The sequence below is a fragment of the Cryptomeria japonica genome, chromosome 10 (assembly GCF_030272615.1).
Source record: "Cryptomeria japonica chromosome 10, Sugi_1.0, whole genome shotgun sequence".
NCBI classification, from domain to species: Eukaryota; Viridiplantae; Streptophyta; class Pinopsida; order Cupressales; family Cupressaceae; genus Cryptomeria; species Cryptomeria japonica.
Genome location: NC_081414.1, coordinates 300,292,365 through 300,305,033, shown reverse-complemented (window position 1 = coordinate 300,305,033; position 12,669 = coordinate 300,292,365). Strand labels below are relative to the sequence as shown.

Sequence of the window (12,669 nt, the reverse complement as noted above, 5' to 3'; positions counted from 1 at the left end):
AAAGGTGGGATAAAATGTCAGTTTAAGTGGACTAGTGCAGCAAACAAAAGGGTTGAGTTGATAAAACAAAAGGTAGCAGAACTTCCTTACCTTAGGCTCCCTGATTTCAATCATCTCTTCATTGTGGAGTGTGATGCCAACAGGCTGGCTATAGGGGCCGTTTTGAGCCAAGAAGGTCACCTAGTTGCATTTTTCTCTGAGAAGCTCAATGAAGCAAAACAAAAGTATTCTACCTATGATCTATAATTATATGCCATGGTGCAAGTACTCAATAAGTAGCGACATTATTTGTTACCTAAAGAGTTCATAGTCTACACTGATAATCATGCACTTGGTTTTTTGAATGGGCAGGAGAAATTGAATTAAAGACACCTCAAGTGGGTTGAGTATTTGCAGGCCTACACATTTTCTATAAAACACAAGAAAGGAGTCACTAATAAGGTAGCAGATGCCTTAAGTAGAAGGGTTCTAACCATTCAAGAAGTACAGGTGCAGGGCAAGTGCAAGGTACTGAGTCACAAATTCATGGAAGTCTGCGTGTTGAAAAACATGCTCTTATAAATAGGGGTACATTTATGCTTCGGGCTCCTGAGCCAAAAGGTAATGGGGGCCCGAAGCAAAAATAAACAGGCCCCCGTTTTGTTCTAAAATGGGGGCCCATTTTTAAAAAATGAGCCCCCGTTTCTAAATCGTATTTTTCCTTTTTTTTCCCACAAGCCACCCTTGTTTGAAAACGGGGGCCCGTTCTGTGCAAGTTGATTCCACAACCCACCACTTGGCTTGGGATTAGGCCCAAGATAGGCCTGGGATGGCCACACCTAAGACATGGACCTACAAATTCAAATCTCCATGAATGAAAGCACAAATATGATCTTTTAAAATAATTTGCATACCTATAATTAGAGAATATTTATACAAAACTAAAACCCATTTCAGATTATACTGTCTAGATTCTAAATATGTAAATTTGTTTAAAAATTTATTATTTTCACTATTTTTCATTTAATTTATACTAAATCGGGTCCATAATTGGCCCAAAAGTGGACTCAGCTTCTTGCACTAACACTGCAAAGTGTGGGGTTAAATGACCTCAAAGATCTCTACCAAGGTGACAAATATTTTGGTGAAGCATATGATGTTTGGTCAAAGTTTTCTAATTCTTGTCATGTTGCCTATTATGATTTTATGTTGCAGGAAGGCTTAGTGTTTAAAGGACACCTACTTTGCATAGCACAATGCTCTATGAGAGACACTATCATCAAGGAGAAGCATCAAGGTAGTCTAAGTGAACATTTTGGTCCTGACAACACCTTAGAGTAGGTTGGTAGGTTCTACCATTGGCCTAAACTATAGTCCAATGTTAGAAGATTTGTAAAGCAATGTGCTATTTGTCAAAGGGCTAAGGGTACTTCTAGCAATGTAGATTTATATCAGCCTCTAGCCATACCAACAAGGCCATGGGAGTGTGTGAGTATGGACTTCGTTCTTAGTTTACCTAGAGCTCCAAGAGAATATGACAATGTTTATGTCGTAGTGGATATATTCAGTAAGATGGCATACTTAGTGCCTTACAAATGCACTAATGATGCGTCCTACATAGTAGGGTTATTCTTCAAAGAGATTGTAAGGATCCATGGTTTACCACTTAGTAGAGTGTGTGCTCAAATGATTGTAAGGGCCCTAAGAGTCTTTGTTTGGCCAATGTTGGCATGTGATCTCTTAAGGGTGCTAGGTAGAGCACTTAATAAGATAAGTTGTTTCTGGGTTAATGTAGGTTGGTTGATGATGTATTGAAGTTGTTAAGGTCAAATGAGTCATGTGAAAGTGACCAAGTTTGGGTTTCAACAAAGTTTCTCACCTATGCAACAAATTGCAAAAGTTGCAAAAGCTGCTCATAGCAAGTTTGCAACATTTTTCATACACCAATGGCTAGTTGGTTGTTACAATTGGTTGTGAAGCATCTGTAACTACTCCAAGGCAAGTATAAGGCTTGGAAAGACCAATGACAAATAGTTTTTAAAGGTTGTTGAAGAACTGAAGCAAATAAAACAAGTTTTGGTTTCCCATTTATGTGTGTTCTACCGAGTTTTGGTTGTTCTTTGCAAGTTTGTATGACCTGTACGGATCGAGCATCCCAAAACAAGGACATGGATTATTACTCTGGTGTCTTACCTTTATTTTATTTTTTATTTGGAGTCTTGAAGTGTTGTAGTTTAAGAATAAACTCCATTTTGTTGCAGGCAGATCCAAGAGCCCTGAAAACCAAGGTTTTGAGAGAAAAAATAGCTCCAACCTAACGTTCCAAGGTGGATTTCCTCTCTGAAACCTTGTGGAATGTTAGGTTGTGATGTATGGCATGTTTCCTTTTTGTCTTTGAGACGGGGGAAGTCAAAACAAATATTTTCCATCATACCCTAGGCTTGGCACATTGAGTTGGCAAGCATTAGGAATCATGTATAACAGACCCTAATTGGGTGACTCCGGTGGGTGAAGGAGAAGTATGATTGGTTTGGAACTCCATATGGAAGCACATACCCCAAATTATCATCAATTCACTCAGGCAACCAGACCGGTGAAGGAATTTTGATCAATCCCTATTTTTAAGGCCCAGTTAACTAGTAAGGGTTAGATATGTTAGTGACCAACACACCTCTAGTTTTTAGATATTGTATGTAAACCCCAAAATGGTGTTTGGAATGTAAAAGAGATCATAGGGTTGTGTAGGAAGTTTAACCAGCGAATGCATAATACCTCACTGATAGGGCTACTAGAACCGGTTAGGCCTAAAAGTGCAATTTGTTTGTAAAATACCAAATCGATAAGTGTCAAATCCCTTGATTAAGGAATAGGGTTGGGAATCCTCCCAAAATCATCCATCCTAATGTGTGTAGTGTGAGGAATGAATATCTTGTGGTAGAGGGGTTGAACTCTCAGGTTGAGTGTGAAAGAGAGTGGGAAAACAAGGTCTTTGAAGCAAGAAAATAGAACTCACAAAATAGCAAGAGTGTATCCTAGCCTAAGGATCTTGGGAAGGTTAGAGATGGTAAGTCTTGTAGACCCTTGGAAGGTGTGAGGTATATAATCATTGGATGGTTCTTGTGTAGCTCGAAGGAGATACCTCGACAAGGTAGCACAAACTGGTGAGAGACAATCCACTCTGCATCAATAATCCTCTCCCTTTTTATTGAAATCCTAGCCCTAAAAAAGGCCCCTTCTCCTTCCATTTTCAAATCATGTGGATCCTTCACCCAAACTTCAAAAACCTTTTACAATCATGGTGAAACAACCCAATCTATGCTACTTATATGTTTAGAGTTGTGTCTAACTCTATTACGTAGGTGCCAACATTAGCCATCTAATTTTTTTTTATCAACACACATTCTTATATAAATAGAGTTAGACAAGTTTGAACAAGATTCCTATATAATTATAGGAGAGTTTAAGATATTGAGGAACAAAGATGAAAATGATTCCTATATAGATCTAGCAAGTACAATGGGTGATTACCCATGTATCTCGTTAGATTGATCACTTTTTTAATGAACACAATAATAATTTTTAATGCATGTATAGAATAAGAGGTTAGGATCCCCAGGCACTAGCAGTGTGACTCTATGGGAGATGTTAATGAAAGAAATTGAAAATCGGTAGTTGTTATTAAGGGGGAGTGTTAGAATGATTAATTCCTTCAACCAATAATGTAGTGATTACTACATTAGATAAGGCATTACTAGAAAATTCAATATTTGCATATCTTAAATTTTATCTTATCACCATAATTATTATTCTACAATATTCTATGTGATGTCTATCCTCTATAAACCTTTAGTTATGATTCATTTATGTATCATATTATCAATTGATAGTAGCTCCTTCGTAGCTATTTAGTTTACTATATATTGCAAGAGTTTGTGATTGTTCTACTCACTCTTTGGAGTCCAACTATGTATAGCTACAAAGAGCTATGAAGCTCAATTGTAATATTTTAATTTGATTCAGATAATCATGTTTCTATTTCTACTTCCTCTATTTTCTACAATTATGGAATTGAATAAAATCATAGAGAAATTAAAAAATACTATGGGATAAGCTTACTTGCGCATCAAGATTTGATAGTGGCAAAACATTCTAATTTATTTTCAATTTACAAAGCTTGAATTGGGAATTGAAATTTGTGCATGAATATGGATACTTAAATTAGCCTATATTTTCCAACATATGGTCTATGGTTTAGCCAATACTTTTATTTTGAGTTTGAGGTTGAAAGTATGATAATTATGTATACTTGTAAGTACACTTATGTGATTGGATTTATGAAGAGAAAAGAAAATTGTATTGATGTTACCCATGTACAACCTATGACATTACAAATCAGTGTGGTTTGTATTTAATTATTGTAGTGTTATTATTTGTATTGCCTAAATGATCTATTAATGTTAATGAATTTAAATGCATTGAGAAACAATAAGTTTGGACTATATTTTTCATCTTGTTATCAATACTAAGGGGGCCACTTCATTGTTAACAACGAAAGAACTATTTTCGAGAAAAATACAATCTATGAAGATATGGAAGCAACCCCATGATCTCTGACCTCCTTCAAGGCTTTTTCTCCCTAGCAACTTTCAACCCACAAACCATATACATAAGAAAATCTAAAATTAAGAATTGTGATAAATAATATTGAACACCCATAAAAGATAATACATTGATATATATTGAGAGAATAATATTGATATCAAATTATTTGATTTAAATCTATCCAAATCCTAATCATTCTCTATATCTTTTAACATTCATAGAGACATCAACTCATATGATACTTTTACTAAAATATTTAAAATGTCTTATGCCTTACCATTATTAACTCAAGATCTAAAATCACTCCAAATGCAATAATTGTATGATCGTACTTAATTATTATAATCTTAAAAATGTTTAAACATTTATTATTTAACATCTCATAAAGCTTTTCTTTGCTGTTTTTTAAATATTAGATATCTATACAGAAAGATTGACCATAAATATTGTCCAACACTTCGATATATATGAGTCCAATATGACATGTCTCCTACCTTAAATATCAACTTTTATTGATTCACTTTTCAGTAAAGACAAATAAATGCATTTACTGTAGTGACAAGCACAAGAGAATGCAAACAAACTTAAATAACATGTTCAAAGCTAAGAAAGACGAAAGAAAAGAGAAACTATTATTCGGTAGTTGGTTAAGGACGTGGGATGGAAGAAACCAAGCAATCAGGGGCTTTTAAGGCCAGCCTTGAGCAGCTCGATAGTCTGTGTGTTTGTCTTGAATGATTTGGCCAGAACATCGTCGGGGATACCGGTTGTGAAGAGAGTAGAAGGGACTGACACGGTGCCTGCATTGGCGCTCCCAAAGGCAGAAACAGCCAAGGCCTCGAAGGCAGCATCTGTGTTCAGTTGGTAATGGAGCAGTCCTTTCGGAAACACAAATAAATCCCCTGAAATGAGGGTCTGTGTGAAGAGCTTTCCCGTGGTGTCCACAACTCCAACAAGGAGAGTTCCGTCCACAAGATACAGAAGTTCAGAAGCGCGGGGATGAGTGTGAGGAGGGTTCAGTCCGCCCACAGGGAACTGCAGCACCGCCATTGACACGCCCAACCCGTTCAGCGCCGGAAACTCTGCCGCCACCGCCTTCGTCACTTTTACTGCTGTCTGCCCCGTTAAATTGTTGTTTCCCACATCTCGGAATCCCGTGAAAGTGAAGAAATTGCCAGTCAAATTAAGTGGGTTCTGCCCAGCCGGAACAACGAAATCGGTGAGAATGTCAGGATCGGAGGCGTAGATTACGCCAACACTACTGAATGCCACTAAAATCGCCATCAAACAAGCTCCATTGAATTCCATCTATTTCCCAGTATTAATACTGCAGAAAGGGGGAATTCTGAATGTTTGGGTGTGAGAGGTAGTAGTTAGAAAGCGTGTATTTATAGGACAACCAGAGTTTACGTTGCAGAGAATTGCGAGGAGTTCAATGGTGAAGCCGGCATTGTTTTGGATGTCTTCTCCGTGGGTTCACCGCCAGCGGCCACGCTGGAATCCAAATTTTTTAAAAAGGTTCACCGGATTCTCGCACGAAATTTGACCACCTCGATCTACACAATATCTTGATCGTGTGGTTCAATTTTAGATTGAGAATATATTCCACGTATCATGATTTTGATTGCTGAGTCATACATAGATAATTTCCTAATTTACACCGCCTTGCAAAGTTATAAATCCACATATATTGCAAATTATTATCATGGAAGACTGAGCATATGCGTGATGCGACTTGCATATTTTGTGTACAGACCTTTTAGAAAGGAAATTATTGATGTCAGCTGTTGAATTCATTGTTTACTTAGCAATTTAACGTTTTTTTTAATGTACCTTTTTAACATTAAATTGTAGATTTGTGATTGTTTTCTTATAGTAATCTAACATATTATGTTTGTCTTTTAAATCTTAAATCGACATTTCCTTCTTTTAAAAATCATTAGTTTTATTTTATATATTGATTTTTCTTCTTGTGTTAAGTTAGGTTTCTTTCTCAATTCTTGTCTATTTTCATTTATTCTTTTTTTCATCTATATTCATATACCAGATCTTATATGTACCAACTCTTTTAGATTCACAACATTATTAACCTTGATCCTATTGTGCATGATCCATACCTTGAAATCTGCACTCCCTTAATCTAGATCAATTCTATAATGCACAAGAGTGATCACACGTGATGTAGACCTGACCTAAAATTCAAAAGATTGACCTCTACCCTTTTGGCATAGATGTTGGGAGTCAACTTTGCACATGTTTATGTGATGATTCATTGTGTCTTGTTGTTTAAAATCGTTCATTTCAACATTAATTTACATCCAATAATTAGTTAATATCCAATTTATCAAGGAGCATTCAATATGAACATTTCAACTTGGTGCTTTAAAAGGAATAATTATTGCATTAGATTTGGTATCCTAAATGACTTCCAGGTCCAATTGTTGCCTATCAATATTTGTCAAGGGAATTACATGAGGAGAATATGATCACTCTCCTTTCAACAATTTCTTGAAAGTATTTCTAATGAATTTCAATCCTTAAGCACTGATCGAAAAAAGAGATTGGAGTGACTCATGTTGTAGAACTACACATTTTTAACTAGATCATATTTGTATGTCACAGATCTTGTTCCATGAGATTCATGTACATCAATGAAGCCGCCCTTTTTAGAAGTATAATTTTGGAAAAAGTTCAATGATAGTATAGGATTATCTATCTAACTAAATCAAATCTTGAGTGATGTTCTTCTCCAAGGCTGTAATATCCTTATGCAAAGACTTTTTCTAGGAGTTCCTCTCCTACTCAACTACCTCTATAGTTTTTGGGTCATAATTGTATGTTAAAAAAATCAATTGACCTATACCTTTCTATTTTTCCTTTGCTAAGAGGAATTATTAAAAGAGAACTTTGAGCTTCTTCTTCCCCCTCTAAATCCTCATCTAGATCACCTCTAAAGATAAATTTTTAAAACTCTTATTCATTCTCAAATATAATTTTATTGGTCTTTGGCATAAGACTGTGCCTATTTTTTCTCTTCAACTCTTGTTCCTCAACCTTAGGAGAATATTCAATTTCTCTAAATGTTACATTGTGACCGTATGTTATTTATGCTTTGTCAATATTTCAAGCAGCATATCCATTCACACCTTCACTCTAACTAATGAAGATACATACCTGTGTACTATGAATTCAAACTTAAACCTCTTCTAACTTGTTATATTTATATACATTCATAACAACTAAGAAATTTAATATTTTGATGAGATATCATATTTTCATTTCAAACCTCCCTATGGGTTTAATCAACAAGGTTTAATCAGAAATATAACGGTGATTTCTTTTTCCTAGACTTGTGTTCAATATTATCACCACTAATGATGCTTCTTACTTTCTCCATCAATATCATATCCTCTTTAGAAATATATTATATTGAGGGGTGCATAGTTTCATCTTCTATATAGATTCTAAATTTGGACTTATTAAAAAAAAAAAAAAATTGGAATACACAACTCTCCACCATTGTTTCTTCTGAGAGTTTTAATCTTATTCTTTAATTGGTTGTCCACAAAAGCCTTAAACTATGACATTTATTTTGTTGAATGATTATTGAATAAATATTTCAGTTATTAAAATAATGAAATTCAAATGATGTTTTAAAAAAATCTGATTTTCTTTTGTATACATATTTTGAATATAAATGGTTGTAATGTGATGATTGTTCTTTCATATAGTCATAGGAATGTGAAATTTTATCTTTGACTATAATATTTATTAATTAGTGGATAGAAGAATCATATGCATGAACTAATATATAAATGATTAATGAGATTCCATGTTTGATTTTAATATTTTGTTGATCTATAAGAGATAGTTATCCAATTTATCTATATATATGTTTATATCTAATTGGAATAACTACGTTGATATTGTAATGAGGTGAATTCATGACAAATTTTAATTCCCTCTCTCAATTAAAAAGGGAGAGCAACATCAAGGGGATGAAGATAAATTGATAAAAATTGGTTCTTTATACTATGTAACAAGAACTTATTTGCATACCTACAACTAGTTTTGAAGTTACATTCTGTATTAGTTATTCATGTATGACATTTTTTTGTTAAGGCTTATCCTAGTAATGTTGCATACTATAGGTCTATTAACTATTCTAGAGTTTTTGTAAGTGTCAAGGTCATTATTGTTGTTATCTTGATTGCAAATAAATTTGATATAGCATGTTATGCTTTCTTTTGAATTTCTTATAGTTCACTCAAGATTAGGATATTTCTCTGTAACATGCATTTAGAAGTCGTTGCTCTTTCTTTGTTGTTGAGCATATTTTGTTGTGGATTTAATATTTTTACAAAACAATAAGCTAGTTTTTATAATTTAAATATATTTTTGTTTTAAAATATTAAATTAAATTCCAAGTTTTGAGCATTTAAAGAAGTAGTGTAAAAAAGAATATGGGATTAATTGCAAAGAGTGGGAAGTAAGAACTAAAATAAGTTTACAAAAATATCACCTCTTCACTATTTTCTCTTTGAATGCCTTAGATATGTCCAATGAGCTAGAGTGAGGGGATAGATAGAAGTAAATTGCATGCTGATTGTTGGTAGAAGAAAACAAAGTTGATAGAGGTTGACCTATTAACAAAATTGTGGAGAAAGATTATGTCACTATTATTCTTTTTATTAATTGGTAGGATAAAAGAAGAAGAGAAGTAGAGAAGGAGAAAGGGATGATAAAAAATATAAATGTAAAATATTTTAGCTCAAATAGTTTTCTAAACTACTGATTTTTTTTTTTGGAAACTCATAGAAAAAGATGTTTATTTATTCTATTTCATGGAGAATAAGTTTATATATTTGAAATGTAAAATCTTCATGATTATAGGGTGTATTATATATCTAAAAATATACATATATATGTAGTACGTATGTATGTACATATGTATATGGATATGCATATTTATATTGAATTTATGCATTTATATTTATATTTATATAGATAAATTTTAATTCATTCAAACTGTTGGCTTATTCATAGGCCATTAATATTGTTTAGAAATTAAGCACTATTTAGTATTAGAGAAACATACCACTTGAATGATTAAGTTCTTATGCAAAAACATAGATAAATAAATATATATATATATATATATATATATATATATATATATATATATATATATATATATATATATATATATATATATATATATATATATATATATATATATAGTTCTAATTAATAGAGAAACAATTGAATAATAATGAGTTAACAAAAAACAATGCAATCGATTGCAATAGTACTAACCTAACCACAAGTACCAATAAAGATCTTCAAAATAAATTTATTGAATTAAATAAAATTGACCTTGAAATTCAAGTATGTCAATTTAAATAAAATTTAATTTGCCTTCTTCGGTTAAAAATGGCCAAACATATGCCTAAAGTAAATAAGTGAAATAAGATAAATATTGTTAACGCGTGAAAAGGAACACATTTGGTGTAAATAATCTTCAAATTTTTCTCTGTTATCCTCATACAATTTTCCCATTATTTTTTGATCGGTACTAGTTTTTACTATAAATTTTTGGTTGCTTTAGGAACCTGTTCTATAGTACTTTACTTATTTATGTTTTCCTCTTCGAATTTGGTTTATTTATGTTTTTCTCTCTGAATTGGGCTTATTTATGTTTTTCTCTCTGAATTTAGGAGAGATGCGCTCTACAGTACCTTTAACCCTTAATGTTGCTAAATTTAAGGAACACAAATTAATTTTGTTTTAATGCAAAGTCTCATACATGCATGTGTTCAGAAAAAGACACAAAGCTTGAATATGAAATGGCAATTCTCAATCATATATAGGAAAAAATAATAATAATTTGATTTTTAAACTACTGAAACCAATAAAATGTGAGATAAATGAAATATTTTGAATTTATTGAAGAAAAAATTGTATAGTATAGAAATATTATTCAGATTTTTAATTTTATGCATTGATTGGTTAAATTAATTAAAAAATTAAATTACATGAATGTGATGGTATCTTACTTTGGAAGGAACTAATAAACACCTTTATTTTGGAAAGATAACTTGACTCTTATGATATTAAAATTTATTAACAACTATTGTAAATTAAAAATATATATATAATTTAAAATTATACAAAATCCATACAAGACTAACACATCTTATTATACTTTCTTGCCTTAAAAGTGAACATTTATTTTACTTTTCAGTAAAGAAATCAATACATTTATTGTAGTGACAACCACAAAAGAAAACCAATCAACTGAAAAACAAGTTCAAGCTAAGAAAGAGGGAAGAAAAGAGAAAAAATGATTCTATAGGCGGGCAAGGATGAAGGGTGGTCGAGGACTAGGGGTAGAAGAAAGCAGGTAATCGGGGATGTTCAAGCTTAAGAAAGTTGAAAGAAAGCGAGAACATTATTATGTAGGCAGTCAAGGATGATGGGTGAAAGAAACCAAGTAATCAGGTACTTTAAAGGCCACCCTTGAGCAGCTCGATAGTCTGTGTGTTTATCTTAAATGATTTGGCCAGAACATCGTCGGGGATACTGGTTGTGAAGAGAGTAGAAGGGATTAACACGGTGCCTGCATTGGCGCTTCCAAATGCAGAAACAGCCAAGGCCTCGTTGTCAGCATCCGTGTTCAGTTGGTAATGGAAGAGTCCTTTTGGAAACACAAATAAATCCCCTTTAGTGAGGGTCTGCATGAACAACTTTCCCGTGGTGTCTACAACTCCAATAAGGAGAGATTCGTCCACAAGAAACAGATGTTCTGAATCGCGGGGATGAGTGTGAGGAGGGTTCAGTCCACCTGTCGGGAACTACAGCACCGCCATTGACATGGCCAACCCATTCAGCATCGGAAACTCTGCCGCCACCACCTTCATCACTTTTACTGCTGTTTGCCCTGTTAAATTATTTTTTAGCACATCTCGGAATCCCATGGAAGTGAAGAAACTCTGTCCAACCAGAACAACGAAATCGGTGAGAATATCAGGATCAAATGCGTAGATTGTGCCAACACTACTGAGTACCACTAAAATTGCAATCAAACAAGCTCCATTAAATTCCATCTCTTTCTGAATAATAATACTGCAAAAAGGAGGAGTTCTGAATGTTTGGTTGTGAAGGGAAGTTGTTAGAAAGCATGTCTTTATAAGAGATATAGAGTTTACGTTGCAGAGAGTTGCGAGGACATCAATGGTGAAGCCGGCTTTGTTTTCTATCTCCTCTCCTTAGCCCAAGCTAAAATTTAAATTGTTTGGAAACGCACATCGGATTTTCCCATGAAAATTGGCCACCTTAATCTCGATTATGTTAGAGGGATCTACACAAAAATTTCTTGATTGTGTCAATCAATTTTAATTTGAGAATATACCTATTAGGATTTCCTTTTGCTCAATTGTAGTTAGATAAGTTTTCTGATTTATACCATCTTGCAAACTTACAAATCTAGATATTTTGCCAATTATTTATACAATCTGTCTCCTGCAAGATTGAGGCTTTGTGCGATTCCACAGGCACATTTTGAGCAGACCATTTTAAGAGGGAATAATTGATGGCAGCTATTAAATTCATCATCCATTTAAGCAGTTTAACATCTTTTGATGTTATATATATATATATATATAAAAGACTTTATACATATATATATATATATATATATATATATATATATATATATATATATATATATATATATATATATATATATATATATATATATATATATATATATATATATATATATATATATATATATATATATATATATATATATATATATATATATATGTATAAAGTCTTTTATATATATATATATATATATATATATATATATATATATATATTAAATTGTCAATTTTTTATTATCTTCTTATGGCAATCTAACATGTTATGTTTGTCATTTTTTTTATATCTTAAATTGGTATTTCTTTCTTCTTAAAAAAAACATTAATTTTCTATTATTATTTTTTAAGTTAGGCTTCTTTGAAATCTTGTCCATTTTTATTTATTCTTATACTAGCGCTTGTACCAAATGGAGGTGCAATGGTA

The 12,669-nt window shown here is 32.6% G+C and overlaps 2 protein-coding genes across 2 annotated transcripts; both read right to left on the bottom strand.

The window, feature by feature from the left end:
* Window positions 1-5,259: 5,259 nt before the first annotated feature.
* On the bottom strand, window positions 5,260-5,865 carry LOC131858928 (germin-like protein 9-3). Its single transcript, XM_059212415.1, has one exon. The coding sequence runs from the start codon at window positions 5,863-5,865 to the stop codon at window positions 5,260-5,262; it is 606 nt and encodes a 201-aa protein (XP_059068398.1).
* Window positions 5,866-11,087: 5,222 nt separating this feature from the next.
* LOC131858927 (germin-like protein 9-3) lies at window positions 11,088-11,687 on the bottom strand. The gene is made up of 2 exons (XM_059212414.1): window positions 11,445-11,687; window positions 11,088-11,315 (listed from the first exon to the last, which is right to left on the bottom strand). The coding sequence occupies exons 1-2, from the start codon at window positions 11,685-11,687 to the stop codon at window positions 11,088-11,090; spliced, it is 471 nt and encodes a 156-aa protein (XP_059068397.1).
* Window positions 11,688-12,669: the final 982 nt, after the last annotated feature.